The sequence below is a fragment of the Hetaerina americana genome, unplaced genomic scaffold (genome assembly GCF_022747635.1).
Source record: "Hetaerina americana unplaced genomic scaffold, ioHetAmer1.1.p SCAF_3, whole genome shotgun sequence".
Classification (NCBI taxonomy): Eukaryota; Metazoa; Arthropoda; class Insecta; order Odonata; family Calopterygidae; genus Hetaerina; species Hetaerina americana.
Genome location: NW_027286874.1, coordinates 76,123,345 through 76,149,569, shown reverse-complemented (window position 1 = coordinate 76,149,569; position 26,225 = coordinate 76,123,345). Strand labels below are relative to the sequence as shown.

Here is a 26,225-nt window from a genome sequence, read left to right as displayed (position 1 = left end):
GACTAAGTTTCCCCATCATCCATGACCATATAAGTTTTTGATACACTAAACGCAATATTTAATAGTCGCAATCATATTCCACCCAAAAGAGGGAAGGAAATCCAGTGCTTCTTTGCTGAGGTATCTATTATGCATATATTATCAAAATTATTTTGATAAAGTTGGTCAAGTTGACATTTAATATTAACAAAATAGCAGTATAATGTATGTTGTAATAATTTTCATATTATTCAAGGTGAAAATATTTAGCAGATGTGCAGTCATGGTGCTTCCAAGTTTAAAGAAAGATAGAGGGAAAAGAACATGATCCTTCTTTGGGAAAATTCTGGGAATGTTGGAATCTGATATTAGTGATGACCCAGCATGAAACACGTTCAAAAATTTTACTAAGCTCATCCCAAGGCTCCCTCGCCAGAACAGAAGTAATAGTACCTCAAATGTGTGCCAAGAATTATAAGATATCAAAAATGGTGGCCGTACTTTCATCTCCAGGTTCTTCACAGGCAATGCAAGTTGGATTTATGCCTATGTTCCTCAGACAAAGCAGTGATTGTCGAGGTGGAAGATACTTGCTTTGAGTGAAGAAGGCATGGCAGGTCAAGAGTGTGACAAAGAACCTAATTGGGGATCGAGATGGTGCGGGGGCTAACGTACTGGCTTCCCACCCAGAGGGCCCGGGTTCAAATCCCGGTGGTATTTAATATTTTTCAGGAGTATCTCGATCCCTACTTGAGGTGCTTTGTGGAGGGCTTTTTGAGTGAGTATGCTATCTGTCGGATGGGACGTTTAGTTGCGGACCCCTTGGCACCTTTCTTAAAGAGTCTGCTAATGCCGAAGCCGGGTTTCTCTCCACCCTTCATCCTTTCCTGTCCATCCCCTATAGTGCAAATGACCTGAGCTGTCGGTCACCTCCCTTAAATACTCCTACTACTAAGAACCTAAATGTTTTCATATAACTCATGGTTGTGCACCAACCCAATCAACATTGATAGTCAAGTTCTCTTACAATGTTTTAGGTAATTGAGAAAGGAAGGGTGACACAGATTGACGTGAATGGAATGGCAGAGTATTCTACCAGTGGAAAAAACGCAGATCATTGCTTACATGAGTCACTTTGGAGGTCATATGTAGATTGAACATTTTTTTGCACCATCTGGAACTTTTCGTATATCCTCGAAATGATTTTAATCCACACTTGTATTTTTCAAATTGTGCTTTTTCTTCCCAAATTTTTTTTCCGTCCACGAGAGATCTTTGAATGACTTCTTAGTATTACTTGGGCGCCTAAATCCCTTGGGAATAAGATAGTAGTTGAAGGGTTGCCCAGTAACCATATACATCTTTTCCCCTATCCAATGCAATCTTAACCCACCATGACTTTGATGAAGGAAAGGACTAAAAGGATGGAAATTTAATTTTATCGGGTCAAATTTGGTTTCATTAGTATGTTGAGTAACTCTGGAATATTTCTCTATTTGTGAAGACTGAATGTAGTTGAATTATTCTTTCAGTTCCCGTAGGCAAGAAGCAGGACTGAATGAAACAATTTCAGGGTTTACTTTGAGGAACTTCTCTTATTGAAAAAATAATAATAAGAAGACCCTTAATTCCATTAAGAAATTATATTCCGCATCAGTGACCTAGGTTGTGACAAATTTTAGCCTGGTGAAATCTAGACAAATGGTGTGAAATGAAATTGCTTGGTGGAGTTTGTTTTACTATTCTTTGGTAGGCAAGACTAAAATAAGAATAGAAGGGAAAATTTTTCATTTTATTGAACACTGCTGCTGTAGATTTAATTGCTAATAATACTGTCAACAGAGATATCTACCGACTGCTTATGGAGGTACAATCCAAAAGAATGTTGTATTTATATATGTTCCTTGTGAAACTTAGTTAAAATGAAAAGGATATTTTTTCTTAATGAGGTTTGACTTGATTCTCGTTCACAAGTTCCTCAATAATAGTGACCATTGTTGGTGCTGACTTGGAGAAATCAAGGGCATCATCAGTTTTGAGTATTTAAAAAAAATTTATTTAAAAATATACATAAAATATTTCACTGGTCTCTTTCAGACCTTATAAAAATTGTTTCAATCCATATTCCACTTGCAACAGGATTGGTAAGTTTTTTGTCGTGAGCATTAACCTTCTGCTAAAAATAATGGAATATTTTAGAAGCCTGGAACTTAGCAGGAGAGCATTGCTCACTTTTGAATTCTTAATTCGGGTAAAATCACTCTGTTTTGATTTTTATTTGTAGAATCTTCAGCGTTTGAAGGGCCCAAAAGGTACCTGATAGAACAAATAGCACTTGTAGCGAGGCCATCAAACTTCCAACAATTGGTGATCCATAGTGTTGCACGTAAGACACAAACAATAGACATCGCAAAAACTCAAAGGCACAAGCATTTGGACGGTTGTCAAAGAGCATTCCGATGGATGTGAGTGAGATAAGGATGTAGGCACTGAACCAGAGGACTGCCAAAGGACTCATACTCTGTGTGAAAGAAAGAACATTCATCAATAAACATTAGTGGATCATTGTAAGATAATGAATTATTTTAAAGACGGGCATTTCTGAAATCATGAATGTGGTCATGAAAACTAGTTCAATTACCTAGAGAATAATGACCTTGTAAAAAGATGTAACCAGAGAGACCCCTAATTTGTTTTTTTTCTGTATTACAGAACACCTTTTGACCATAATCAATACATTCCAGATAAACCAAGCTTTGTAATTGAATCCAAAATGACGAACACAACTAATAAAGTGAATCTGTTAAAGTTTGAAACACTTGAAATATTGGGGAAATTTGGATGCTGCAGCCAATGTTTGTCTTTGCAAACATTAAAATTGTCAAAGGGAGAATTATAATATTAGAATTCATCTCTTTTTTTTGTGGCTAGTTAATGAAGTGCGTGGATGAATATTGGCATGATTTCAAATGCCTTTGGTTATACTGTCCAAGAATTATTATGTTACTGAACACATACAAACTAAGTGATTTTAAACTACTTCAAATTTATGATTTTTTATCTTCCTTCCCTCAATTACTAACTGTTAGAGCGTACAAACACACATGGAATTCTATTAAACAAGCCATCTCAGCTCGAACGCGCACTCCATTTTTTGATGGGAGTTTAAAGTCCCTTGAAAATTAGTATTTGCTTGTTCCTTCTTGTCATCATCACTGTAAATCTTGAGATTAGTTTGGCCCTTTCACTTGTAGGAGTTTCAATCTTCCGAAGTTCCAAAGAGATCTTAAATCCTAGGTTCCAATTCCTTCCTACTTGCTTATCTCTGGGCTATTTTAATCATGTGGTTTCCATTGTGTCTTTGCTTTGCAGCAAGCTATTCAAATGGAGTTGATGGGCTGATATTCCTCAGGATTATGTAGTGCAACCCATTTAATGCTAAAATGTGATCACATAAAGCAACTTCAATCATTGTCATAGTCACTTTCTCTCTTGTTAGTAGTATAGGACGTCTCCAACATAACTTCCAAACTTTTGTCATGAAAGAGGCCCTTAATCCTGATGTGTGTGAAGAGCAAGAGGAGATGAAATCCATAGATGGCTCTCCTTTCAGAACTCCTGTGAATGTTCAGCAACAGTCCATTCCTGTGTGCCGAGGATACATTTTTCATCTGCACTAAACATGTTCATTTTCTCCAATGAGGATTATATAGAAGTCTCACCTCTCTCTTAGACTCACCTAGGCTCCTTTGGGCCACAGGATTGATACCCCACAACACACGGAATACAAAAAACTTAAATAGTTGAGAGGAATTGTTGCGTAGAAGAGAGACCAAGACCTGAATGAAATATATTGAGCACACCCAGGCAATTTAGGTGTAAATTGGAGTACAGTCACTCCATTGACCCTTGTGTTTTTGAAAAGGACCAAGGATCCCTGTGATTCTCCTGTGACAGGGGGTGTTATGACACCATCCGTGTAAATTCAAGCAAATGTGGTGTGCTTTTAGTAAGGATTTCAACTTATAATAAGATTTTTAAGCTTTGTTCATGAATTGTGCTTGGGAAGAAGAAATAGTATCAAAATCTGTCCTTACCAAGTCTATTTCTCTAATGTTTTCTATGTGGTTCAATGTACTGACCTATCAGTAAACTCAATAGATCTGTGTACTATCTAAAACTCATAAGCCTTGCCAGCTCTCTTTGTGTGTGTGTGGTAGAACTTCATCCTGGTTTTTAAATGAACCCTTCACACTTACTTTTCATAACAATTTGTGAATACTCTCTCTTCTTTGAACTTTATCTAATTCAATTACTAACTTTTCTCTGATTACACAAATATGTAGGTACTTGAACATATTCCAAATGTGACCTATTTGGGAGGAAGAAGATTTAACCATAACTCCTTGTCCATGGTATTTGGGCTAGGCTTATCTAATATCCTCCCTGTTGATGATGTAGCTAGGCATGAAGATGGGAACCTTCGCTCCTCTTTCCGTAAGAACCAGGGCCAACCCTCACCTTTGGCTTCCCCAGCAGATCAAGACTGGAGGAATGAAACCAACATTGAAATATCCACATCAGGGACAACGAGGTCTGTCCAATAAACACGCAAACCGAGGCCATAAAAACTTCATTTTGCAAAATTTAGTCTACATCGATTTCGTCCTCTTCGAAGTACTCTCCATTCGTTGCCATGCACTTATTCCATCTTCTTTTCCACTGTTTAAAGCGCCCTTGGAAGTCCTCGGAAGTTAGGCTATTTAGTTTTCTCGTCGTTTCTTGCTTTATTGTGTCCAAATCTTCCCAGTGATGTCCCCTCATCACATTTTTGCATTTTTGGAATAGGAAAAAGTTGCAGGGGGCGAGATCTGGCAAATAAGGAGGATGATCAAGGATGGTGATTGAATTTTTTGTCAGAAACTGGCAAACAATCAATGCTGAATGTGAAGGTGCAATGTCATGGTGAAGGATCCAGCCATCATGTTCGGTTAAAATAGTGTGCACTATTGATTTTCCTATATTTAGTTCATCAGCTATCATTTGGACAATTTTTTGAAGATTGGTAAGGGCAAGGGACTGCACACGATTACCGTTGTCATCAATACAGGTGGCTGAAGGTCGTCCCGGCCTTGCATCATTTGTGGCGCCTTGTCGGCCATCTTTAAAATGTTTAATCCACTTGAAAATGGATTTTTTCTTCATAGCATAATCACCGTAAACAGCTGTCAACATTTCAGTACTTTCTTGATAACTTTGATAAATAAAAAACTTGATGTTGATTTGTTGCTACGTGATTTCATCAAAATCCATTTTCGACAAACAGTAAAAACAAGCATAACAGAAACTAACATAACTGGCACCATATGCACAGCTTGATGATCCGTCAAGTACAAATGGCTCATTGGGTCTCAGGGCATTAGCGCCGCTAGTGGGCAGGGCTATAGTCGGTGTCATGGGCACCAGATTGCACCAGTTCATGCATTTATTGTACAGGCCACGCACGTACTTGAATGTAATTACATTTCTTTTTGGTATATCATTATATACTGAAATGAATAAATAGCTCTACAAATATATATAATACTCAGAATGTAATATAATTGCCCCCTTTGGTACAAGTCTATGAAAATACAGATGCTCTCATTAAAACTCACCATGTGCCTAACTGCCAGTTCTTGGAAGCCGATGACTACAATGCAGAAGTGCAGAAGCAAGTAGAGGTTGCACCAAGCTGGTAAGTGGACATCATATTTGATTCTTTCTTTAACCTATTGGAGAAATACAGGTTTTATTGAGCATGCATTGGTGTGAATTTCAGTATGTATGTAGTTATTATAATAGCAGTTAGAAGTGTTATAGTTAATGATATTTGTAGCTAATTTTTATGGTGAAAAATTTCTTTTAAATTTACTTAAAGTTTGACCATTTTTATAAGATTGATAATTTTCTGAATACAGTATTAGTGGGATGTAACTAGAATGAATGAGACTTACATCAATTTTAAACTCTTCAGATCCAAGCCGTGGTTGTCCTGGAAACCAACTTGGACCTTTCCAAATTGCTGCGAGTTTGTTTTGCCAACCTTCCATTGATTTCCACTTATCCACCACATGCTGGTTGTAAAAAACCTGCCAGAAGTTATTTGCAAGTTAATATATTTCTTCAAATATTCAAGGCAAAAAGGATTATATTAAAAATCAATTCAACGAAGCACTTAATTGATTTTCTACAAGGTACGCTACATATGTAGATTTCTCTAATGTTTTAGTCGAAGGAGTACCTATTTTATTTTAAGTGATCTTCAAAGAGCTTGGCAATTAAATGATGCAGAACTAAATTTCAAGACTCTTTCTCATTCTTCACAAAATTAGAACCATGCGAAGGCCACTTAGGTAGAATTGATTGGCATAAGGACATGTATAATTTCATCTGATCAATATGTTATATGAAGAAAATTAGTAGGAATACATAGCAATGCATGAAAAATTATCAGTAATTACTTCAAGAGAGTTGTTTTTCTGCTCATAGACAGAGAGGTACATCGACAGTCACCAACTAAATAGATCCTTATGCTTTAATGCTTCATCATCAGCTTACTGGAAAACATCTGTGATTCTGTTCATTGGAAAAATTGTTCACTCATAAGGGACTTCTTCATTTAAGACATTAATTTTAACTATTGGCTCACATGAAACTGATATAATTACGGCTCAACCACCTCTTACCTGTAACCAAAGAGGATTGAATGATGGGTTATTCAAGACGAGACCATAGATGATTTGCTCTCCCTCTTTCTCTGAAGCAAAAGTGCCGAATATCCTGTCCCAAATAATAAGAAAACCACCGTAGTTCTTGTCCAGGCAGTACAAATTGCAACCTGAAAAAAACGTTGACATATGTTAAATATGTACATTGGAATATACTCAATTTGAGACTTGCATAAAATGCCTATATAGTACATGAATAATGCTGTTACTTTTGCAAAAGATTAAGACTGTCTACATTAATTTCCAAGAAATCATTTTGCTAAAAAAATTAAAGGTATTCAATGCATTTTTATTCTCAAATCCTTGAATAAAAAAAATTGCACATTTTTTAGTCTTGCAGAAGTATCAAAGTGATGGAATTGAATCAAACTATGTGAAATATAAACACTGATATTGAACAATGAAAAAGATATAGATATGATTCTACATGTTCAACTTCTACTGAGTTCTTACCGTGATGCACCCTATGGTGCTTTGGTGTGTTGAACACCCACTCAAGAGGTCCCAGTGTATTGATGGCACGTGTGTGCATCCAAAATTGGTAAAGGAGGCTGAAGTGGAGATGAGTGAGGTAGTGAGAGGGCGGCACAAACAGTGCCATTGGAAGGTAAAACAGCTGCAATGAAGAGGTTAGAAGGTTAGTGCCATTATTGAAATATTGGTACATTTTTTGACATAGTACCCTGCAAGCCACCACTAGGGTGTGCGGCAGGGGATGATTATACACTAGACTACATACTTTTTCTCTCCTAGTGAGGTTGGACAACTTTATTCTGATCCATTAACATTTGTGGAAAAAATGACATCTTAAATCTAACTGTTCTATACTTAATCTCTCTAATTTTATTTACATGATCTCTCAGACAAGTGATAACCAACCTAGCTCCTCTTATAATTTGAGTATGCTACTCAGCTTGTCATAAAATTTGTTACAAATCTAGCTCTATGCTGCACATGGTCCAATTTGGCAATCAATTCAATTTCATGAGGATCCCATGTATTTGCTAGCAGCATATTTTAAATGAGACCTAATAAGTGAAATATAACATTTATCTTTAACGTTTTCATCACATTTCCTCAAGTTGTTAAGGTATGGAAGCATAATTTATAAAAATCATAATTCTTGTTTGTTTCATTTGGCAAATCTATCTATACATAGACTGAATACTCTGAGTCTGGAAATACCAATTGTTGTTCTAGCTCATGGATAAGGCCATTTGAGATTATTCTTTTGGTGTAAGTTTTGACTGAAGGATTTTGAGAATTCAACATTTCTGATATTGGGTGCATAAACAGATAAATTAGCTTGCCATGAAACTTGCTTCATTCATGATATGCAATACATTTATTAGAATTATTGTGGCTGCTGTAAATTCAAAACAATAATCAGCCCATGTACCTTTGCATAATGATATAAATAATCTCTCTCTAGCCTATTCTCATTATTTAGTACCATTAGTATTTAGGACTATTATGAATCAATACCACAATAGATTTTAATAGGTTCCTGCAAACTAAAAAATTAAGAAAGGCCTCATCAAATCATAAACGAAGAAATATTAATTGCCTACCCATGACAAATTGCTTGAAAAGGAAACCATATTGAAACTGTTGTAAATATGAGTTGTGCTTTAATAATATTACAAAATCTTTCTAATACTTCTCTAAAAAGGTGGGATTAAGCAAATATGTGTCATTAATGATGGAAAAACCCATCTTTCTCAATAAAGGTGTGCACTTGCAAAAATCATTGGCATAGAAATCAACTAAAATAAACATTTTCAAAGAAAACCTTTGATGGTAGAACTTCACATAATTTCTCCATAAATTGGAAAGATAAGATTAAAAAATAGATAAGTCTGACTTGAAGTATCAAAAATTAGTTATGCACCACAATAGTGCTTTTTGGAAGACATACTCTATCATTATTGCAATTATTATGTTTGCAATTTTGCTCCAGTTCTACATTGGAGCCATTGCTATGGAAAATTGTGCATGCATTGACACATACCGATCCGCACCAGCCATGCAGTATAGACTGCCTTAAGCCAACAGCCAAGTTGTACTCTTCAGAGCTGTGATGTACCTGGTGCTGTGCCCACAGAAAATGGACCTCTGTGAGAAATAAAAATCATGCATGTTTAGGTTATATCAGTGACATGTTTTCTATTGCTAATATTTACAAGGAGAGACGTTTTTATTTTGACAAATATTAGAATGCAGATCAGCAGGATTGGTCAAGTGAGTAGAGTGCTGGGCTACTGACTGGAGGACCTGGATTTGATTCCTAGGGATTCCTCTGGGTACCCTGAGATTCATCCAAGTTGAGTAATTTTCTGGGTTTCAGATCTTTGTGGGAAATCAGAAGCAGAGCAGGGAAGGGAACTGGTTCCCCTTTGTTTGAATTTTTTAATTTTACAAACTGCATAAGGCTTAGTATTAGGTGAGGTTATCAATCTGACCTTTGGTTGGATAATTGTGGTGGTGGTTTATGTGTAAATAATTAGTTATGTTATTGGCAGCCAATCTGTCTCTTGAGACTACAACTTAGTCAGTTTAGATCATCTGTTAAACACCCCATAGGAAAGATATTACTGGGAGCTTTTACATGATATTTCATGCTAAAAAAGAGAATTTAATAAGTGTCATATAAAATGAATGGTGTGGAAATATCACAATGTATCATACAATTTGTTGACTTCACAATTAGCAAATATTTTTACTTGAAAGTAACACTGGAGGCTGGGTTCAGTCTACTTATAATTTTGAAAAAAATTAAAGGCAGTCTTGGGAAATGAAATTGCCGGCCCGATTAGGCTATGGACAGGGTTACATGTGTTGAGCAAGGGAATGCCTATGTTCAAATTGTATTTTAGTTTCTAGTCTTTGTTTTATTGGTGAGCTAAAACGATACTCTCCAGAAGAAACAAATGTTGAAGAAGCCGCAAGTTTTAAATCAACTCTCTCCCCAGTCATGATGTGGGATTTATGCTAAGAAAATTTGGCTTACATTTTTATGTCATTACATCCCTAACTCTTGATTCAATTATATGTCACAATCCTGGGTCTGCAAGTTCGAGTACATACTCTGAACTGATGCATTTGAGTTATTCCTAATGGGTATCTACATATAAGAAAACATTCAATTGAATACCGACTGAAAAACTTTCTCTCAATGGAAAGTAATTTTTTGCCTTACTGTGGAATCCATACAATAGGATTTGTTTCCAAACAATTGGAATTGCCCTTTATTTAAAATGGCATTGGTCCAGCAAGTGCCCAAGTAAACAGTGAGTGGGGGGTTGAGGCACCAGGGAAAGTAATGGTGAAGGAGCAGAAAGATTGGAAGCCTATTAAAGACCGGGAGAATAATGGAATTTGACACAAGCAAGAGATTGGCAAATGTGCTCTTTGATTCATTGGTCCAAGACAAGGGAGTACAAGTGGCTGATTGCCTGCCTGCCACAACTTTACATTATCATTTTCAAAAACATATTGAAAAATTTCCAGCAATAATATAGTTTAAACTCGACATCTTCAAGCTTCACATAATGAAATATATTTAATATTCATATCAAAACAGAGATGCAATACTACTTTTCCATGAATAATTTATGGTATGACATGTTTCAGAGTGTTACAGCACCTGTTGAAGCCATAACCTTGAGGAAGGAATCATGCAATTAAACATCTGTGGAAAGGTACTATTGTGTCTTGTGATGCAACAATTTCAAAGTGTAAAAATCATTTGCCTTGACTGGGATTTGAATCCGTATTCCTTGATGTCTGGTTGAGTGCTTTAGCCAGTTGAGCTACCAAGGCATCCCCTTATGATCCAAAATTTTGGGGCTTTAAAGGAACAAGATTATCATCACAACATCTTGTTCCTATAAAACCTCCAAAATTTCAGAGTGTAAGAGGATGCCTCAGTAACTTAACTGACTAAAGCCTTCAGCCGGGCATGGGAGAGATCTGGGTTCGAATCCTGGTCATAGTGAATGATTCTCATACTTTGAAATTGTTGCATCATTATACACATTAGGATATGATTCCATTAAAAGTTACTGTTGCGACATGTCTCGCAGTTTCTTAGAAATTGTATCTGGTGGTTTAATTGAACAGATAGCTTTCCATAGGTTCCAAAAATAGCCTAGTATAACTATTTCACAAAGGATGCATATCTCACCATGACTGGCTCTGTGCAGCCAGTAATAGCAGAAGTCCACCACCAAAAGAGCCAAATACCATGTCCATGGGCTGTCCCAAGGAAGGTTGGCCACTCGCCATCGATCATAAATGACCATGTAAAGTGAACTCTCAGCTCCACGGAATATAAGCCTTGGTGGAGAATAGAAAAAAAAAGAGAGTTCCTCGATTAGTCAGCCATTTTCAGATTTATATATATCCACTACCACATGATTTTCATTGTGCCAACCCTGGAGGTGCCATTGTAATTTCTTTGTGTAACTTGCACACTATTTTGTGGCTTGGATGATTCAAAATAATTAAATAGAAATGGCATAAAGTTTAAATGTTAATGCTTAAAGAAGATGCCATTATTAAAATGAACGACATTAATTATTTTTTTATCAGATAATCAATAATCTGTTTAACAAATGAGAAAATCCATCATGCTACCAGATTTCAACATTGAAGGTATCTACTCCTAAGTAATGAAATACTATAATTTGATAAAAAGAGTAAAAAATATTTAAGTGAAAAAAAATATTTGCCATTCTAGGGAACATAGAACTCTCCAATATCAGGAGTTTAGTATGCTAGTCACAAAAAATAATATAAATTCCCATTGAAAGAATTCACTCTTCTCAAATATCTTCCAAAATATACCAACCTTCCAGTTTCCAGAATCAGGCCATGACTGAGAGATGTGATGGTATCGTTGAGACGATGTTTTGGCTTTCCCTGCAGCCTCAACACAATGTTTTCCAGAATAATTAAGGTAATGAAGTATGGCCATGACTGAAAGAAAGAATTCCAATGTCAATATTCTTAAAAAATATTATATTTTCTTCAGTTTTTTTATTAATAGTACATCAATTAACATAGGTTTTGGATGAACATAGACTGATCATCACCACATTTTTAAAACCAAGATAGACTGAATGAATTAATTACATATATACGATTTATTAGTACTGATCTTCCTGCTGTATTTCTATTTAAGACATTCAACCTCGTGCATGGCCTAAATGAAAATATCTTAAAAGGAAACAGTTCAGGTTGTCTTTCTCAGCTGTCTGAATAGTTCAATTTTTCTAATTCCTTTAAAATCTGTACCTGCACGGTGGCACTCTTGTAAGGAATCATATGCTTTTCTAATAATATATATCATATATATATATATATATATCATATATATATATATATATATATATGATAGAGTCTCTCTTGAAGAAGGCCCCTGAGAGGGCCGAAAGCTCGAACAATTTACCGTGTAAGTGTTCTTTTATATGTGTCTATTCTTTTCTATTTGTGTTATGTTGTGTCAGCCAATTATTGTGCCGCTCGTATGAGTTTTTCCGTACAATCGTGATATATATATATATGATATATATATAACATTATGTATACAAATATCATATATGATATTTCTCAAAAGTGTGTTGATGCTCAAGGGATGTACTTTGAAGAATTTTGAGGCATTATGGTCTGAAGTAAGTCCATTTGTTCGAAACTTTTTCCAATAACTTTCATGCAAACCAAGTATGTATTGACATTTTGCTTAAAGAAGAAACAACCACTCCAACTTGCAAGTTCTTCTCTCCGAACCCCAAGATTCAAGGCACTTCAACTCTTGCGTTCCCTTGCAACATTCTGCAACATTTCCAATTCATTTTCATCATCCCGACCTGATCATGAGAGCTTCTTTGGCTCATCAGGTATTTGATACTTGCACCCATGTTGTCTACACCTATATATTACCTTGCAAGCTGCAAGGGTTCTAAGAGGGCACCAAACATTCATGCCCTGATATGAGTTCACACTCATATACACAAACACACATATGCACCTATATAAATCGAGCAATAATGGGTTTTTTGGTCTAAATCGCTAAATTTTGTTATTTGAATAAAACTTTTCGGGTGCATGGTTTTGAGGTTGTGCACTCACCTACCTCACGTCCCAATGCTTCTCCACTCATTGAACTGTATGAATTTGGGGGCAAACTGAATGATTGGTGTAGTAACTGTGGTTACAGTGTGGACCCTAGATCATATATCAGTATATTCCATTAAACGTCTATTGGCGACTCCTTCCCTAACGGATTAGTTGTCCTGCCCTTTGCATGACTGAAGGAAAGAATTCCTATGCCAGAAATTCCAAATATTATAAGTACGTAATTTTTTCCAGTAAGGGAAGAAAATAATGAATGTTTAAAATTAGCCACGAATTAGACACTGCAACAGAGAGCAGGGTGCTAAGACGATATAAATGGAAAATTGTAAGATTAGTTCTTTGTTTAAGATAACTCGGAAATAATCTCAAAATTGCATTTAGCATTGATTGTTTGATTGGATGTTAAGCAAGGATGTTAAGAAAATACTAATGAAAACTTTTACATTGAGTGTAGTTTTATGCAGCTTGGAAACATGGTGGTTGAAGCAGAATGAAAGGTATAGAGTGGAGGCTTTTGAGATGTAGGTGTGGAGAAGAGTGGAAAAGGCAAAATAGATGGAAAGGAAAGTAAACGAAGAAGTAGTGGTCACTATCGGAGAGGAGAGAGGTATGTTAGGAGATATCCAAAGGAGGCATGCAAGGAGGGTTACAGAGTATTTTTATTGGGCATAGAATGTTGAAGACTTAGATATAAGGGAGATGGAATGGTATGCAATGCAGGGAAGAGGAATAGGATAGGTATGTTGGATGGAATGAAGGGAGGAAAGACTTATGCAGAATTAAACAAGTGTTTATTGCATTTTCAGATGTCAGGTTGTGTCTTGTTAAAAGCTAAGAAATGTAGCGATGGGAGGTCAGTGTCCATCCTGCCTTAAATGTTAGGCTACCAAATAATAATAAAATCACCCATGAAAATCTTCACCAAAGGTCGAATAACCACTTACGTGTGCAAAATGACGGTTTTCCTTTTTATTACTAGCTAAAGATAGAATTTCATAATTAATGGTAACATATTTCATTACTGAGGTCTGTTAATTTTTTTGAGAACATGGTGGACGAATCGAAGAAAAAGTCTCAAATTCATGACCTCGGACTCTTTATCCTTGTGGTGTGGATTTGGAATTTTATCCATTCTAGTACCAGGCATGGTGAAAAGGGAGATTAGGATATTTGGGGGAAATCCAAAGGAGGAAGGAAAGGTGGAAGCAGGGTATTTTGATGGGTATCAGAATGTTGGAGACTGTGATAGAGGGAAGAAAGATGGATAGATATGGGAGGGGTAGGGAAAGGATAGGCATGCTGGTCGGAATGAAGGGAAGAAGGAAGCATGAAAAAGGGTTTATTGTAGTGTAATGTGTTAGGTTGTGTTTTGTTAGGCAAGGCTGGGAAATGTAGGCGTGTTCACTCTATGTCCATCCAAAACCTATCGTAAACAGTAGACCACCTAATAACATATCATAATTTGATGTTAATCGCGTGAACTCTTTTGTAACCATGTAACCACTCTGGTTTATTTCTTCACGCTTTACGCTCCGACCACAAGTGGTTATGTAAGAACTTGAAATAGTTTTATGTCTCCTATGTGACATGACCTTTATGCTTTCTGTCCCCGTCGGTGTTCGCGGAAAGCACGTGGTCACCAGTGTGGTGCCAACTGAGGTTTATACATCGAGGCAAAACAGCTGAGACGAAGATGCCTGAGCTGTCGACTTCTCTCACCGGGAAGACTAGGATGCCCGTGAGTCTGAGGAATTGGCGGCGGCGTCCGCCGGCTGTACTCCTTGAAAGCCGAGGCAAGGTGGGGACTCTTGCGCTTTGCGGTTGCCGACCTCACAGGGGCCCCACCGTTAGGCTGGTTCGCCATGGGGCACGCTGACAGACGGTGGGAAATCCAAGCGTTTTTCCACGACGGCCGCGGAAAGAAATTGATCCTCCATTAGTGAGAAGGTGGTTTGGAGGTATAAACTTGGGTCTGTCGACGAGCAGGATCCTCGATTCAAATCCGCGTGACGACTTTGGAGAAACTCACCTTGAGCAATGGTGCCTAAACCGTGGGCCAGATCTGACCCTCCGCGCACTTCAATCCCGCGCTCGCGAAGATGTTTACTGCCCTAAATTCATATTCATTCATTCAAGATATTCCACTTACTTCAGGGTAGGTTTCGGACGCCCTCTTCAGAGCCCATTTACGTCAAAGTATTACGAGAAGTTGCTCTTTCTTTGCCCCTCATTGTTTCTTTATTCATTTTTCGTTATATTAACCTCTGCCTTCTTTCATGCTGTCTATAAAGTCTATCGTCCTCTATCACGTTGACCTAACTTTCTCCCTTCAGCATATCACTACCTTTCAATGTTTTCTCCATCAAATTCCTCTCCCTTTTTTGGATTTCCCTCCCAGTTACATCCTCTATTCGCCCAGCCTATTCAAAACCTCAGCATTTCTCTTCCTCTCTGCCCAACTTATTTTCTAAGTTAACGTTAAATAATGAGAAACATATTTCAATTTATGCAGTTCCTCAAGAAGCTTAACATGTTCTTCATAATTACTAATCAAAGGAATACTTCATAAATAAATGTGTATTTTTCTTCGAAAAGTATTCAATGCATCGGCATAAAAATACGTGGACCGCCGCGTAAAATGTTTGGGCGTACCATATACCCATCCGGGGGACGATGGAGGCATAGCTAAACCATCCTCTTCTGTAACCAACATGGTTACAGAAGAGCTCCAGTCATCACGCAATGACTACCAAGACGACAGCCTCTCTAGGAGCAATGACAGTAAATTTTAGTTTTAACTAATTTCTTAGGCATTTAAACAAGGAAGCAATGCACCGATTTTATTTTAAATAAGGAAGGATGATTCATACCCTGCACTACTTCGGCAGGCCAGGCGATAAAGATAAAATAAGATATGACCACCATACAAAAAGGGGTAGACATTAATTTATCAAAAGATATCTTCCTTTTACCTATTTCTTCCTCCTAATTCTTCTTCCCCACCTCTATTGTGTTCGTCCTTTATACGTGTTCCTATCCCTTTTCCTTATATATGTTTCTGTATATATGAGTATTTATTCGCCGTTTGGCGGGATTTCGTGTTTGAATGTGTATTTGGCCAATGTGGCTCATCTCTTTCTTCTGGCTATGCGTGCCACGAAACGCACTGTTCTTTTCCTGTATGATGTTGTATGAATTCTAACCACTCTCCTTTCCTCTTGTGTATTGTCTATTTCTCCTTTGGTGGGTGAAACAGCCCCCTGACGCCATCTCTTGGCTAAAGAATCGGGGCGCTTGGCGACATATAAGACCCACGGATCTCAGGGTAAATTGACTATCCTCGATAGCTCAAGTGGTTAAGAGCATCCGCCCGGCAAGTGGAAAGATCCGGTGTTCGAGTCCCGGTTGAGGAAATATTTTTACTCTTGTGATCCGTTCGATTCCGCCTTCCCCACCTCTATTGTGTTCGTCCTTTATACGTGTTCCTATCCCTTTTCCTTATTTATGTTTCTGTATATATGAGTATTTATTCGCCGTTTGGCGGGATTTCGTGTTTGAATGTATATATATATATATATATATATATATATATATATATGTATGCGTATCGCATATATATCGATGGTGTAGAAGCACTCACGAGAAGAAGACTGAAAGCTTAAACTTATATATATATATATATATATATATATATATATATATATATATATATATATATATATATATATATATATACACCTAGTCCGAAACATTTCTAAGAGGGAGTTGGGAATACCCTCGCGGAATAAAGTAAAAATCAAAGCACAAAATGGGAACGGCATTTTCTTTACATGTGGGTGTTTGGGATTTCTCCCAGATGCTTGAAACCTGATCTATCCCGATTGCGATAATCATCGTTCTTTTCTCTTTCACTCCCGTATTCTAAATTTTTATCTCCACACTTTCACAAACGTCCACGTGCCTCCCATCCGCTCCCACGCAGGTGACTACGAGAAAAATAAATCGCAAAAATTAGTTTGAATTTGTGAGTTTTCCTGAATGAAACCAGTTCAAGGTACTTTTTATGAGAAAAACACCAATGCTTTTTAGCAGTGGCTGTCTTTTGGCCGACATCGTGTCCTGATTTTGCCTTCGGCCCAGTGAGGAAAATTTTTAAGAGCTAAGCGGGTAATGAAAGGGCTGCATGTAGAAATGTAGCAAAAATTGATACGCCTACAAATAATAAAGGAAAACAATCGATTTTTCGCTATAAAATTAAATCTCGAATATATTCAGTAATTTGGTGGATATACAAAAAAATAGTTTTTTTCCTTTAGGAAAGAACAAACTACTCATAACACTGGGATGAGATTACCATTACCAAAAAGTCTCCGTCCACTTCTGGGAGACCATTACGCCCTATTACTATTACGTCATCATTGTATTACTATTAAGTCATCATATTAATATAACGCCCCATTCGTAGTGGCGTTTCCGAAACGGGAGTGATGGAATATGGAAGAGAGGGAGAAAAAGAGCGCATCTTTTAAGCAAGGTTATTCACGTCAAGATCAATGTAAACACAATTATAGATGCTCTTGACGTTATAAAGAAAGATCCATTCGTTGAAAGAATCCTTTCCAGCCTTTAACGTTTCGTTGGACGTCACTTGGAAAGTAGGAAAAAATAGAAGGGCAGAATGTGCTAGTATTTTCATGTTCTAACTTGAAAAAAAGGGACCGAAGAGGGGTTTATTGAAGTGAAGGCGGCTAAGGTGTAGTAGCTTAGTGCCATGTTTGGAGAGGCTCATTAGTGTGGCGGTCATTACTCGTATTCCTTAAGAGTCCAGGAGGTCATTTCTCAAAGCTACAGGTCAATTTACATGCTAAAGCAGTTTGCATATACGGAGCCTGCTAATGGTCGTGCAAACTCGTTATCAGCATTCATTATACAGTATGCAGGTTCGAAAGTTTTAACTTACATTGAAGACTCATCAGAGAACTCGTATATCGACTGGTAGCTTTGAGGAAAGGGCCCCAAGAGACTCGGCTGTAGCTTTGCTGGGCCCACATAAAACATACCTCTGACCTGGTAGACCACTACTAAGGAAATCTAATAATGCTAATAAAATGTAGCCAGCAGCCATTGTAATGAGACCTTCGCCACTCCTGCTAATAATTCCATCCTATGGTTTCCTTGAGCTTCCTTATTTCACTGAAGGAAATCGCGTGGGAGGACGTAGGAAAGCATTGTTGTTTTTTTAATTTAAACAAATTATACGGCATTTCAAAACCCATGATATCGACATTCAGCGCCCAGTTTTTTACGCTCAAGGTGCGAGCAACCTGCGCGTGCATGACCTTCGAAATGCTAAGTGTTAGACGGGTCTGAAGTTGCATTCTCTTCCGCTCCTCGCCCGGCCACTCACCTTGCTCTAGGCACGCCGAGTTCTCAGATTTCCTCGGAAGATAGGCGTGATATAGTAGCAGCTGCAGTGGTGGAGATTGAGTGTGGCCATCAATTAATTTGCGGCTCGCGAAGGCGATCCATATTGGTGAGCATTTAAGGATTTTCCCGAGACGTTTAGTCGAGGGTAGAGAGGAACTTCTGGATCCTTCATTGAGACAAATTGAGCCACACGTCAGTCAGTATTGGCACGAACGTACTCGCGAAAAACCTTCCGAGTTTACGATGAGCTAACAATGGGCTTTGGGGGCAACGCCATCAAACAGTTCCATGTCTTGAAGACGTGTGAGCTATTGGCTGTGCATGTGAAGGAAAGTAAATTCCTCTATCCAATAATAATAGTCAGTGCTTCGGTACTTACGTCTTCTCACTGTCAAGCCCTTACCTCTCCCCGTTGATGGTCACCGGCGGCTCACCGAAATGACGTTGTTGGAGCTTTCTAAAGTTTTCTTATTATTGCCTAGAGGAATTTATTTAACTTCACAGTTCATGTCTTCTTGGAAAAATCTCCAGAGCCAAAATAATTTTAACGAAGAATATATTCTCGACGAGGGAATAAATTCGCTTCGTTAAATTTATGTTAGTTTAGGGTATGTTTCCGTCAATTTATGGTCAATTGTTTACATATATTCAATCAAAAACAGTTTTTCCGAGACGTTTTACACGTGACCGTTCCGGTTTCACTCATCGGCGATGCGTTTAACTCCACCGCTAGCCGGGCAATTATATATACTATCCCACATTTTCCTGGACGAGAATAGATTAGTAGGGGAGCACAGGTATTGACGCAAATGCCGAAATTTTAAACCAGGCTCTGTGTCAAATTGACGCGCGCAGACCTCCGCTGTTTCGATCTTCCACGTGAAGGATTTACTATGGTACCATTTACCGCGCCCCTAAAATGACGTCGCTTTCTACTGCTCAAATCACCATCACGTGAAAACAACCCAAAGATCGGTGCGTATCAGGTCTCCAGACAAAACCCTGTGACCTGATGAAAATTTCCCTTTCTTCGTAGCTCTTACCACTGACGTCTGCCATCAAATGCTAATCGACATCCAAGAAACTTATTTGCCTCTATTAATTCCTTCCATTCATAGTGTTCGGTAAAATATCGTGCCTCTGAATGTGCCCAATGCTTTTCCTTTACCTGAATGAGTTCTGCTGTTTATCAGAGACCTGGGCTGGTTATAATGAAGTTGAGAGTCCTGTATTCAAATGGGTAATGTCTCTGGGCAACCCCCCCCCCCCAGACTGTGTCCCAAGCCGGCCGGGTGAAGTTTTCTCTGGATCAGACGAGCTTTGCGAAACCACAGGTGGAACAGGGAAAGGAACTGGTTCCCTTGCTCCAAATGCCTAAATTTCACACACCATAGAGAGTTTAGTGCGACAGTTTTGGAATGCTTTTTTAGATGGTATTTGGTTCAATGCGTCGAAGCCCCGACTTTGACGCCAAGATAGGCATTGCAAGTGCCGCTGTAAAGGGGAAGAAAATTTGTAGAAGATATCGTGAATTCCGTTGTTGCATGCCCTTTATTGCCTCTTTTGAAAAAGTTTTTTATCTTAGTCAAGGAAAAAGACGCCGGGGGTCCACCCCTCATTTCCAAGCACGATCCTTAAACCTCTCCTTGGTCGGCAACATCTCCCGAACTTAAAATAGTGTTTGCGCGGACGAGTCCTGTCTTTGAACTCCCAAGCGCTTCCTTCAGCAAAGAGCGATCCCCATACAAGCCAATTGTGAAGAGTTGCAGGAGTTTATTTCTGACAAGCACAACATTCGAATCCAGGAGTACATCTAAATAACAAATGCCAAAAATCCTTGCCAATAATATTTAATGAAAGGCTATGCTTGTTGAGCGAGTTCAGCAATACTTTGTTGTTGATCTCGTTCAATAAAAAAATTATTGTTGAACTCGTTCAACTATCATAGCGTTCCATTAACTGTAATTGACAATGAGTCATTGGGAATCGCAGTGACAGAACACGCGGCTCGCGAGCGCTCTTAATTCGACCCCATACCTAAGTCGATCTCATAAAATGTTAATAATTTTTAAATCTTACGCTATAAGTTCTTTTCTACCGGTCTATCGGAGGATATTAAATATTTGAAAGATACGGCTACATCCACGTCATATCATTTGAGGGAACACGGTGGCTTTTGATAGGAGGCGTCAGGGCACCATGCGTCATCGCGTGAATTCAGGTGGATTTGATGTGTACGCAGTAGGAGTAGTAGATGCAAAGATGGTGATTGTAAATATATCCATGCACATATTATTTCAATGTAAGCAGAGCGTGTCCGAGTGTGCTTTGCTGGTTTGGTCACGATGGTCGAATCACATGTCAGAAAGAGAAGAATTAGTGATTTGAGAGGGATGGACAAACCGAGAAATCACGAATGAATGTGGTCAAACAGACTGTCAAGAAGTCTCAAGAGTCGCAGGACCACTTTGACCTCAGTGAAAGCCCTTGAGAAATCTGCTTGGATGAAATTGCCCACTCCAGATCGCTTTCTCCTCCCCTTCTCTTTATATAACTTTTAGGACTGCAAATCGTGAACTGCCAACATAATAAAACATATAAAATGTTTTTTGGCGGAAGATCTGAATGGAAATCGAATGCTTTGAAAATATTTGCCAAAGTGGTGAGCAAGGATGATTGCCAAAACCCACTTCAGCTCCTTATTTACTAACAATTTGAATCCGAGACGTTCTTAACTTGTTCGTTGTTGTTTGTGGAGGTTAATCTCAGCGTACTGATAAATACTTCGAAACCTTTTCACAGGATCGTATAGTGGGTGTGAAGTTTGCCTAATGACCCGGGTTCGAACCCGAGTGACTGTCGTCAACCTAGACTCATACCAAGCTCTCTGATTTTTCGGGTACCAGGAAAACCTCAGGTGGCACAAGTAAAATGAATCCCTCACTCCTGATTTGTAAGTTTCACGCGCCATTACGCTTCGTGTTTTGCTCGTTTTACCCTTAGCTTTACCACAGCAAGCAACGTTCGTGTTTACAACTGCGGGTATTGGAAGAAAACGTTTTTCCACGGCCTTGAAATACTTAAGTACTTCCCATTTCGTCATTAATGCTTTCGGTGGTGATAATTGACCGTCCAGCCTAGACCACGCGTGAAAGTTGATTTTTAAGTTGGAAACTTGGGAATACACGAGGCACAGAGTAGACATGTATAATTATATCCCCACGCTACATTACTAGGCGAGGCGAGGTTATTTTTATTGACTACCGACAGAAATTGACTGCTGAACAGAACGATGTGTAAGAAATCCCTGTCCCCCTCTCACAATTCGTGACAGCAATAGTAAAGAGGAAACTTAAATGAAAAAAAGATATTTTTAAAAATATTTCGATCTCCCCTGTACGAAAATAAAACTGTGTGGAACACCATCAGTCGCCAATGAAAACAATTTCTTATAAAAGTATACTATATGTTAGCCTGACATCCCATGCCACACGCGCCCGCGTCGGCTTCCGGGGTGAGATGTATGTAAATGCAACATTCCGGCATTATTGTCAATCAAAACCTACAGGGTATTGTGTTACAGGGATGCGGAGAAACTTTTAATATGCTCCCAGAATCGAGCCGCAAACTAAAAAAGAATTCTCAACCTCTTCTCGACTTTCGCCACATGTTGATCTGAAGTCGAGGGTCCATCACAACTCTATCTCTGGACGTAAATCTCTTCATTTCCACTTGAAATGTCTCTCTGAGCCCGTATTATTTCAAATGAAATGTGGAGGGGTTTTCAATCGAGCGAAAGCTATGCTCTTCAAGGTAAAGAATTTTAACTCTGACTCTTATCGAAAAAAATTGCCTAATCAAATGGAGGTAGTAGTTTTTTTCGTGGAACCTGTCTACATATATTTTGCCAGCAGAATCATTTCTCACTCGCCCAAGTTTATCTTCTCTCCGTCGTTCAAATCTAATGACGCAGAGCCGAGATCCCTACTTTCCTGAACACTTTCGTGGGATGTGATGGGATTTCAACGGCGAGAGTTGCTTCCGCCGCAGTACGTAGTGAGCCCCGCTTATCGAAGGCGGTAGCTGACTCCAAGAATGCGCCAGGCTCGAAAATTCTGGTCACTCGCGCGAGTGAGTACGCTCAGTCTCCACTGCTCTCATGCGCTTGACCACTCGAGAGCTTCCTACTGGCTTCCCGAAAAAAAATCAACGATGCGTGAGAGAGCCCAACTGCCAGACCCGACCTAGGTCATGCCCCAAGAGAGTGGAGTGCCCGAACTCGAGGGAAGGAAGTGCGGAGGCGAAGGAGAGTGAGACTGCGGGGTGGCATTGGACGGACGGAGGAGGGATGGAGAAACCTTCGAGTGGTTCGTAAGTCACGTTGTGACTATTTTATGTTTCCCGTCTGTTCTGTCTGTACTACTCCTCTAACAAGGTGACCGCTGAATTTATGGACACACAATCTGTGTCCCGCATCTTTTCCTGTCATAATCGAAAAAGTCTCATTAATCATCCTTCATCCCTTCCAAAAGGTAAAAGGGATGTACTTGGTAGAGTTTGACGACTTTCCCATCCTTCTCATGGCAGTCTTTTTCTAGTTCCAATCCTTCCCACCGATCAAATTAGTCTGATATTTGTGTTTGTGAGTGTGTGTGTTTGTGTATTATTGAAGCATTGTTCCTATTACAAGTGTAGAATGCGGATTTATATTTCACATCGTTTGTTGTTTGTGGTTATGTTGGCAATTATTTTATTATTATTGATAACATATATGAAGCTGAGGATTAATGGTAATGTTAAAAGTGTTTCGGTACGGGATATCATGACCACAAGGGCTCTGCCCTGCTAACTGCTTTTGTTTCCGCTTTGACTTTCCCTCCGTGATGTGGTGATTATCGTTAATCGTATCCAGGGTGGTCAAAATTAGAGCATATAGGTAAAAATAGTTGAAGTACGCCAACAAATGGCGCGTGTCCGAGTGGACCCGCAAGCTGCCCTTGCAAGCGCGGAATTGAAAGAAAAAAAATTATTTTCGCTTCCCCATTCCTGTGTTTAATGAAGCAATGTTTCACAAATCAAACCGACGAGAATATCAATCGGAATTGGAATGAGTAATTTTTTGTTCCGCGTTCTAAAAACACTTATTGTATTATTCATTTTTCCGAAGATGAGGAAAACACCGCCCGGTAATCACAAAATAGACAAGCACTCCCGAAATGGAGGATTCTACATTATTTATTGTTATTGTTTGGCAGATTTTTGATGACGTACATGATAGCTTAGCTCTTCCAATTGACTTAGCTCGACCAATATTTATTTTAATTATCCAATACGTGTGTAAAAGTTGGTATGTTTGTATCTATTACCTGATAATGATCATGAAACGTAATATTTTGTTCAAAATTACGACTCATTTATGCAGGCGAATCGTTTTTCATAAGATTTTGACATAATTATCACCTATTCAGTGATTCATTTTTATTTCTTGAATATTAAAAAAATAAATAATTGATGTACTTTTCTGACGGTATTTTACAATACACCATGAGATTTCCATGTTCACGAAATCCATTACAATTGACAAAAAAATTTTAACATAAAATTAAATTAAAAACAAAATTCTCTTGTGAAGGCTCATATAAACAGAATAAATTTCCATCCACAATGCTAGGTGCTAGGTTTTGCATAAAATGGCAAATGCTTCAGGAGTGCGCGCATGATCGAATCATAGTAAGTGGGGAGCACATCCTCTTCCATATTGGCATCTGTTTTCAACATTCTGTAGCGTAAAATCCAGTTATTTGTAGGTGTCACTAATCAGTTTCTCGTAAGCATAAGCTAAGAACTAGAACAAAATGGAGTAAGTGGAGTTTGGACACGTTTATCAAATTGTTTGTTAAGGGTGTGGTTGAACTTTTATGTTTTTCCTTATTCATCCGACATCCATATAAAAGTATAACCGAAAAAAAATCGACCCTATTCGATCCTTCCTTGCGATAGGTTTAATCACTCGCGTCCGTCCTCCTTCGCGTCTCTTTCCATTACGTAGCCTTTATATAAGTATAAAGAAAAATGTTCTGCACGAGTTAGTTTTTTTATCCCGATGACTCCGAGCGTGAAGTGTCACAACCGATTTATATCATTTTGATAATTGAACATCGTAAACGACTGAAACCGATCATAACAAATTAAGGCAATTACCGTAAAAAAGCTACATAGTACATTTTATAACGTCTTAGGATTAAGGAAGCATTTTCCTCCTCCAATGGTAATACGGTAGTAATCTGTACGGCCAGTGGAAAGACGTGCAATATTCTACTTCAATGTAGATAGATAGATAGTGGTCTTTATTTGGGCGAAATTGAGACAAAATGGTCCCTTCTTCCATTTAACCCATCGTCGTATACATATTATATTAGCCATTAAACTTATAGTTACATTAATATGTACACATAAATACATATAGACAAACATCAATTCATTAACACAGATTTGCACATCGAAAAGAAAAAAGTATATACATATATATATATATATATATATATATATATATATATATATATATAGACACACACATACATACACAAACACACACATACATACCTATATTCATACACATACCTACACATATACATACATATCCACACACACATACATATACACACATAAACATACATACATGCATTCATACATATACATAAATACATACATAAGTACGCACATATACAGCCATATATACATAAATACATATACATATATAAATTAAGAATACACCTACATATACTCAAATTAAATGACAGTGAAGATAGAGTACAATAAAATGAGGAAAGTCTAAGCAAAGAATGAGGTTTGTGGGAAAAGCTAGGGAGAGCGTCAATGTACATGAGCGAGAAGGGTCATCTAAGTAAAAATAAGAAGATCATTTTTCAGAACAGCGATTTTAAATTTATGATACAGCGATGGAAACGATATGCATCGACAAAATGTACCAACCGTAACTAATTTTTTTACTCATGAAAATCTTCCCAATTATAAAAAAAATATTTTTCTACCTTCAATCTTTAATGAACTCTACTTCCTCTTCATTTTAAACATCGATTTTATACTTAAATTAACTGAAATTACTTTTAAATTCAAATATACTTGAGGTCTATAAATTAAAAAATTTCAGAATCTAACCTTTACGAATTCTAACCTTCCTGACTAGTAGCGAAATATATACAAAAGAAGCATCTTATCTTTTCGACGGTGTGAAAATTACTACAAATGAGTCACTAATCGTGAAGCAGTATTTTATTCGTTGCTCGGAAAGCAGGAATGGTGCTGTCAACTATAAAGGGATGCCGAAATGTCGAAGCAAGACGCGATCTCAGAATTTAAGAAAAAATAACTAATAAGGCCACAATCCAATGGATTCAAATATTATTATTCCACATATAATTACTCTTGAATATAGCCACCTTTCTTTTACTTTGAAAATACTGCTAATCGGGCATTTTCGCACCTGATCTCGACGGCCTGGGACATCTTCTCACTCTTGCCACTCAATGACTTCTGTCCCCGAGGACATTTATGCCACGGGATGCTAGGGTGAAATTACGTACCTGACGAGTCAACGAACCTCAGTTGTATCGATGTGGGGGAAGTTATGCAATAGGTCCAATGCGAGGGAGTGTCCAATAGGCAATTCTCAAAGAGTTTCATGTTTCACCTCTTGAGGAACATTCCTGAGGAGGAGATAACCGCACGATAATGGAAAATTTGACGATTCGCGTAACGGTTTTACAAAACCTTTTGTTCTCATTGCATCATGAACAACTGAAATTCGAGGTTTTCCGGGTGGATTTTGTAATTTTATTTCAATAAATGTCAATCCTTACATCTGACAGAGAAATGAAACGCGAATAGCAT

General features: G+C 38.1%; 1 protein-coding gene across 1 annotated transcript in view; it reads right to left on the bottom strand.

The window, feature by feature from the left end:
- Nucleotides 1-2,019: 2,019 nt before the first annotated feature.
- Nucleotides 2,020-26,225, bottom strand: part of LOC139690514 (alkylglycerol monooxygenase-like) — a 119,398-nt gene continuing 95,192 nt past the window's right edge. The window contains exons 2-9 of the mRNA XM_071587974.1: nucleotides 11,602-11,729; nucleotides 10,936-11,087; nucleotides 8,761-8,864; nucleotides 7,203-7,365; nucleotides 6,708-6,859; nucleotides 5,976-6,110; nucleotides 5,637-5,750; nucleotides 2,020-2,500 (exon numbers count right to left, since the gene is read on the bottom strand). Of these exons, the coding sequence (XP_071444075.1) occupies nucleotides 2,237-2,500; nucleotides 5,637-5,750; nucleotides 5,976-6,110; nucleotides 6,708-6,859; nucleotides 7,203-7,365; nucleotides 8,761-8,864; nucleotides 10,936-11,087; nucleotides 11,602-11,729 (1,212 nt within the window). The 3' untranslated portion in view covers nucleotides 2,020-2,236. The remainder of the gene's footprint in view (nucleotides 2,501-5,636; nucleotides 5,751-5,975; nucleotides 6,111-6,707; nucleotides 6,860-7,202; nucleotides 7,366-8,760; nucleotides 8,865-10,935; nucleotides 11,088-11,601; nucleotides 11,730-26,225) is intronic.